The following is a 7,353-nucleotide window of genomic DNA, read 5'->3' as shown; positions in this document are numbered from 1 at the left end:
GAGACCCCTGAGACTATGGCCCCTAGCCATCCTTCAGGTCTGGAATTGAACACACTCCTGTGGCTTCAAGCCAAACAACAGACGGATATGGGGTGAATGTTTACATCAGATAGATACACTCCTTGGAGCGATCAATCATGGGAGAACAGAAGAGCAGTTTTTGTACAGAGAGCCGTTCAGGGAGTGGGAGTGCATGGTAGAAAAGGATGCAAGGAAGAGGTAATTATGGGGAGTAAGTGGGAAGAGAGCTGTTACACTGTGGAGAATTGCAGTCAACGTCATGAGACAAAATGTGTATGAACTGCTATATGGAAAATGAATTTGCTCTGTAAACTTTCACCCAAATCACAATAAAAATTTTAAAAAGAAAAAAATCTCAGCACACATGAGATCCAGCTATTGCAAATACTGAAACGAAACCTCATTAGCCAAAATCAAGCATTGCTTTATTTGCACATCTAAGAAAAGTTCAATCTTCAGAACTTAAAACTTTTAAAAGCTATATGAAAATATATCCTTACAAACTTTGAAGCCTATTTTACTATCCTACAGAAATATTTTTTGATCCCCAATCCTGCCACCTAAAACATAAAACAATTAGACAATGACCTTTAAATAATAAGAACAAAGTTTCTGACTATTCAGAAAACATTGTTTTAAGATTTACTTGGCATTTTGCATTTACCATCATAAAGCTTTGAGGCACAAAGGAATTGTCAATAAAACATCTATTGTAAGCTGCCATGACCTGTCATTACAGAGTCATTAAGCATCATTTTCAGGAGCTCTGGTAGCATAGTGCCTAAGGCACTTGACTGCTTACCAGAAGCTGGCGGTTCAAACCCACCAGCCACTCCTCGGAAGGAAGGTTGGGCAATCCTACTTTCGTAGTGACACTGCCTCGGAAACCCAAGGAGGGGTCGCTATGAGTCGGGCCAACTCAAAGGCAAAACAACAACAACAACAACAAGCATCATTTTCAAGAAGTAAGCAGAAAGGTTTTTGTTTCAAATATAGGTAATAACCTTCTATACTTGATAGGCTAAATAACTTGACTTCTGATAAGAATACAGAATATTTAAAGCTGTATTTCATAAGTTATAAAAATTAAATAATAAATTTTCGGCATCCTTCACAAAGATAAATAGCATGAATTAATTTTTTAAAACATAGGAACTCAATAATCAAACTCAGACTCTATGTATGTATGCACATACAAACATAATAAAATATTGAGAGGATGGCTAGCTTAAGGTACACAGAAAAAAACCACTTTCCTCAGAAAAAATTAAAAGATTAAATTTTATCTTTAATATAAAGTATTAATTATTAGATATTATAATTTTGGGACCCAAACTCATTTAAAGTAAAATGCATCCTATGTATTATATATTCTGTTATCTAACTGTAAACTGTTATTAAAGAACCAATGTCAAAAAGTATATATAGTTAGCTGATTATCCAATTCAAATCTATACCACTCATTCTGACGAGGTCCTTTGGTTGACATTAATACTTATCTGTTTCTATACAGTTCTACAGGGAAGATTATGTATACAAATGCTCTAAAAGGAAACGAAAGCATAAAATGCAGCAAACACAAGCAAGCAAGTACATCCAACAATGGCGTCAGGATTCCTACACTTATCTGCGAGATGATATAGCTGTCCAAAGCTTAAAGGGAGAGAATAAAATAGTTACGCAGGATACAAAAGTTAAGAAGCTTTCCATATTTCCCATGTCATCTTTTCTTAGCATTGTTAAGTTTGTTATTTTGTAGAAAACTGTGAATTCCCAGAATACTATAAGATTCAAAGAAATTTAGAAATGGAATGAAACTTCAAAGTTCCCTTTTCCAGGTGGCCCAATTTAAAGTTGTGAAGACTAAGCTTCAAAGTCAAGATCACAGCCCAGCTCTCCAGACGCTTTCCCTCATATTGCCCATGGAGATGCAATTACCAGTACCGAATAAGCTATTTTAAACAACCACCAGCATGTGTTAAAGAGAAAAATAATTTGAGAATTAAATGTACTTCACTTGGGAACAAAGAGGTAGAATCAACTCCTATTCTTTGGGTCTCCCTTCTTGTTCTGGGGGCCTCATAAGAACAAAGGACTAAGAATAGCAGAAAGGTCAACAAGCAGTGTCTTCAATCCCGTTTTCTATCTTCCTTCTTCTCAAGTCAACAAAATTTACGCTACTCCCTATATTACCTCTTTTTCTTGGAACTTTATCAGTAATCTTTCTTCATCTAAGAAAGAATAATGAAAAAAGTTATCCACCAACCTTTAATCATTTTCTTACTTCAGACTCTTATCTTTTCCTCTACTCTGAATATTCTAAATATAGTTCATGTTCTTGCTGTTTCTCATCTTGCTGTTTCTGTAGACTGTTAAGGTCTAAAGGCATGTGACTGTTGTTTTATTATGTGATGTGACAATGGAAATAATTCTGACTACCTCCAATGATTAAAATGAGATTTAGACATGACAATATACATGAAAGCACTTTGTAAATTGTACAGTTCATGATAAAAGTAGTATCCCTATCACAGTAGAATGATAAAGCATCACTAATTGTCATAATATAAGTAAGTAAACATTTTCTAGGAAATTATAGCTCACATTAGGAATTTAGCTAATCTTGAAAGAAATTAGTTTTCTGACATAACCCAAAAAGTTAAAGCTGTACACCTAACATTCAGCAAGTCATATATTTGTCAATGGTTAGTTTACTTAAAAGAAGTTTATATTTCTATAAATACTCAATTTTAGAACAAATTACTTTTATAACAAACTATTGCAGTTGTTTTCATATGATTATCGGCTGTCTATTAATCTAAATGATAAAAACTCACAAGTTTAAAAAATGATGGCAAAATTTCCAAAGCTAAAGAAAATTTATTACAGCTTTCTTAATATTGTCTTCATTTTCCTGAGCGACTTACTTAGGCATCATGCTCAAATAAAATTCTGATTTGTTTAAATGAACTTAAACGAAAATCTGTTCAAAATAGTAAGTAAAACAGAAGGTGGTTCAGCCTTTCTAATAGCTTAGTTCTAAATTAAGACACAGGTATTCAACCCACACAGAATAACATTTTGTACCATGATATAAACATCCATCTAAGAATGTTCACACTGACAGAAATTAAATTAATATTATCGAAAACTCTAGTAGCGTCCCTATTCTTATAAGATCAGTTAGGCTTAATGTCCAGTAGTTGAAATTAAATTGGATAAAATTAAATGAATTCAATCGACAAAAACTTCTTTAGAAAGATAAATACTACATCCAAAAAAAAGAAGCATCATTTTCATGGCAATATAAACCAAGTTTAATGCAGGATGAAAATAGCTCCTAGAAAAATAATCGGTTACTCCAAGCTTTTAATCATGTCTTTATTTTTTAGGCTACCCAACAATAACGTATAACACAATCTCCAAACAAAAGACTTAATTTAAAAATATCCAGAACTAGACCACACCATGAAACTCCTGTTCCTGTAACTTCTGCTTTTTCTATTTCTACATTATATCTCAAAGCAAGCATTCTTAATGTTCCCCAACATTTAATATAAATATCCTTCTAAAAAATTCTCAAGAACTATACAAATATTATAACTTAGTGGAAGTATGACAAGATCTTAAAAATGCCACTTAGTAAAAATAGCTTACTGGGACTGATAAAATAAACTAATTCTCAATCAAATCTTGTATTTAAACACTATCTTTCAAGCCTCAGTTCCTTAAAAATTAAACAAAGAAAAAGTTTTTAAAACAGTACCAAAAAAATAAAAAGCTTTTAAATAAACCCAATTTCCAATATAAAATCACCTTTATTTTCCCTTAGAGGGGGTATAGTTTTTTCTTTTTTCATACTGTTGACCTCAAGCATTGTATTTGTCTTCAGGTGCTACACCAAGTTAATTTTGAAAAGAAACTAATTCAATGTCCTATAGAATTATTTTTAAGGTTGAGACTAGTCATATTTCCTTTGCAAACTCTGTTAAAAGCCTTTTATTCAAACGCAAACATAAGTAAAACAAACTAATTTAATTTAGATACTTAACTAAACTGAGGCAAAATTACAAACAATGCTCCAATAAATGTTTTTGAAATATTCAGTATTTTTTGTTTTTATTTTCCACCCTGTCACTGTTCATTAGTCTACACCTAGCTTTATATCATTTTTGCTACTTATTAACAGCTCTGGTCAAAATGCACTCAAAAAGAATTCACTTTAAAAACAAAAGACTGTAACATAACTGAAAGATAATTTTTGTTTGATTTCTATTGGCACACAGAATCAAAGATCAAAAAAATATAAGTACCATATAGCTAAAGACAAATAACTATAATGGTCTATCACCCAGGACCATATAAAAAAGCCCCCAAAATAATTTTATTTCTAAATTAATGAGTGTCCAGACAAATGATGTAAGAAAATTAAGAGTGTCACTTTTTCCCTCAAAATCCCAACACTATATAAAGAATAAAGTCTACATCACTTGAGGAACCTTAAAAAAAAAATCACATCTAGATATACAATTATTCAACGAAAGATTAGCCATAACATTTAAATTACCAAGGGAAAAAAAATCAAAATCAAAAAACTCACTTTATATAGTATCTTGCACCTTCAAAAGTATACGCTTCTTCCCAGCCAGTAGGCAGATCTAAAAAACATATATATTGTAATTAGCGTTACTTCAGTAAGGTAGCAAAATAAAAATTTCAATCTATCTTAATTATCAGTTTTCACAATTAGCTATTTTCATTAAGGAGATCTCTAATTTTTTTTTTCCCCCCAAGTGTTAGACTGGTAATGAAATTGGCAGTAGATACAGCATTATTTTTGGGAAAATGGCACTTGAAATTTAAAGCCAATAGAAAAGCATCAAAAATATTATAAATAATCTGATAAAATTATAATCTTTATTCATCAGGGCGGAGATAACCGTGCTCTGGCAACCAAAAAAAAAGCAAAGGGAAGCCTTCTAATCAGAGGTAAAATACCCATGAACTGTCGGCAAAAAAACAAAACCTGTGCATCAAAGGCAACGCCTGCCCTTTTCTTAGGCATATACTTAGTAGGTATTTCTCAGATGCATAAACAAATGCATCTAGGAAGTGCCACTGATGAGAAAGAACCACTTTCTAAGTACTCAATTAGGGGAAAAGAAATGATACTGCATACTTATACTTGTGCATTTCTACATGCTTGACTTTAAAAGATGTGAAGTTTCAAGCAATAAACCTGGGAATGATTCAGGAGAGTATGTGCTATATATTACTTATAAATGACAACTGACTTGGATTTAATCATAATTAATAACTCTCTGACATAAAAAGCCATTGGTGTGTGTATATAACTACAGTATCAAAGCAAAGTAAACCAACACAGAAAAAAACATGGGAAACCATAGAAGAGAATAAAATTTTTCTTCATTGTCAATGTTATCAAATCCATGGAGGTAGTCATGAAACTTAATTTATATTACACATAAGAAAACAAGCATAAAAAAAATCCGTAGAGTGATTTGGCTAAATAATTTAAATAACCATATTGTCTTTTATGAAATATATTACAGCCCACAAAGGAAAAGAGGCCATCAAAGTTGAAATATGTATGCAAAACACTGTAAAGGTATATTAAACTCAAAGACTGCACCAGGGACTTAAGAATTATGATGGTGTATTAGAAATGTCTTTAAAACGTAAACTCATCATGCTTGCTACACCAGCCTTTCCCTTCCTCCTCCACCTTTCTGCAAACTGGAGACATTAGTCACTTCACTGAACTCCAGCATTAATAGAAAAGGCAGCCTTGTCCAATATCCCGTCAACTTTAACAGATTCAAAGAATCTCAGAGTTACAAATAAAGTACTCTGGAGGGCAGCTCTACAGGAATGCTAAAACTGGTCTCATCTTCAACCCAAACTGTCTCAAGCTTTTCCAATCGCCTGAAAGAGAGGCAGACCACTAAGAGAACACATGTTATATTTCAAAGACAAACAAGTTTCACGAATGTAAACAAAGAATGACAAAAGAAAGCCAGACCAGCATGGAAGCTACAAGCAACCCTTCTCAATCTCAAATCACATTCAGCATTCAAACAAGCTACCAAAAGCAGCGGAGAGTTCGGTTTCCCCGCCAATCTCCTCCAATTAGGGCACAAATGCCCCTATAGGGACCCGCCTAGAGTCCCCACCGCCTCCTGGCGGTCTGTGCAACCTCTGGGTTGCTGCTAGAGACTTTGAATCTAGATCGCCAGCAAACACCGCCTCCGACTCAGATTGCTCCTCCCGTGGCAGGAGGGAAAACGCTAAACGTTCCCTGAGCTAATAATCTCTGTCACAGAGAAGATCACAGCACCCCCAAACTCCTCTACTCCTCTTCTATCAGCCACCTACCCACAAGTCCCACCTAGGAGGAGGAGGAAGCTGCACGGTAGGAGGCAGCTCTCTGGGGAGGAGGGAGAGGACGTGGATACAGGTCCTGGCCGACGTGTGGCAGGGTCCCGACAACAGGGAGGGGAGAGGACTTCCCAAAGACTGATCGAGAATGAGATGGGAGCTGGGGGCGACTGGGAGATGCAGGAGTGGCGGCGGATGAAAAAGCTCAGGTTTCCAGGGAGAGGGGAACCGGCCACATTGGGGCTGTGGGTGTCCAGATTGGGATGAGAAAAGAGAGTGCCGCCTCCGAGAGAGGATGAACAGCGAAGGAGAAAGGGGCTTCCAGAGACTCAAGAGAATTCCCGGCGGCGGTGCCCCTGCAGCTCTTCTACCTGCGGCCGCGCGGCTATCGCCCACCTCCCCGCCTCCGGGATAAGGCAGCTTTGGGCAGGTTGCTTAGAGCCGGGGCGGCCCAGGCTCTGCCGCCTCCTCTCGGCAGAGCCCAACTCCGCTCGGGCCCGGCCAGGCTCAACGTTACCTGTGCTTTGCCGCCGGTGTCCGGTGACCACAGCCTCGCCGGTGACCGGGTGCAGCCAGGTGGTGCTCTTCGCCTCCTCGCTGCAGGGGTGAGAGAAGGGGCAGAGACCCAGCGTAAGTAGGGGCGCGGGAGCGAGCCGAGGGGGCTGCAGGGGCACAGACCGGGGCTCTCTCCTCCTCTCGCCAGCCTCCCTCCCTCGCTCCCTCTCGCACTCTCCGGACCCCCCGCGCCCTCCCCGTCTCTTTACTTGATGAAGAATACTCGGCCGCCCCTAGTGATCCCGTAAGTCCAAGATCGGGGCAGGGAGCAGATCCACTCCAGGTTCAGATCCGCCGCCATGTCTGATCCCCAGCCGCCGCCGCCGCCTTCTCCTGCTGCCGCCGCGGCTGCCGAGGGAGGAGGGAGCCAGCGAGCGA

At 37.7% G+C, this 7,353-nt stretch overlaps 1 protein-coding gene across 1 annotated transcript in view; it reads right to left on the bottom strand.

Annotated features, from left to right (window-relative positions):
* The window catches only part of LOC103211891 (pleckstrin homology domain-containing family A member 5-like), a gene marked incomplete at its 3' end in the record, with an annotated part of 249,977 nt that extends 242,701 nt beyond the window's left edge, over window positions 1-7,276 (bottom strand). Inside the window, exons 1-3 of the mRNA XM_007957865.2 lie at window positions 7,185-7,276; window positions 6,938-7,017; window positions 4,622-4,679 (exon numbers count right to left, since the gene is read on the bottom strand). Coding sequence (XP_007956056.2) covers window positions 4,622-4,679; window positions 6,938-7,017; window positions 7,185-7,276 — 230 coding nt within the window. The remainder of the gene's footprint in view (window positions 1-4,621; window positions 4,680-6,937; window positions 7,018-7,184) is intronic.
* Between the last annotated feature and the right edge of the window lie 77 nt (window positions 7,277-7,353).

The sequence above is a fragment of the Orycteropus afer genome, unplaced genomic scaffold (genome assembly GCF_000298275.1).
Source record: "Orycteropus afer afer isolate SDZICR_OR568_19922 unplaced genomic scaffold, OryAfe1.0 scaffold00813, whole genome shotgun sequence".
NCBI lineage: Eukaryota > Metazoa > Chordata > Mammalia > Tubulidentata > Orycteropodidae > Orycteropus > Orycteropus afer.
This window is presented reverse-complemented; position numbering and strand designations above follow the sequence as displayed.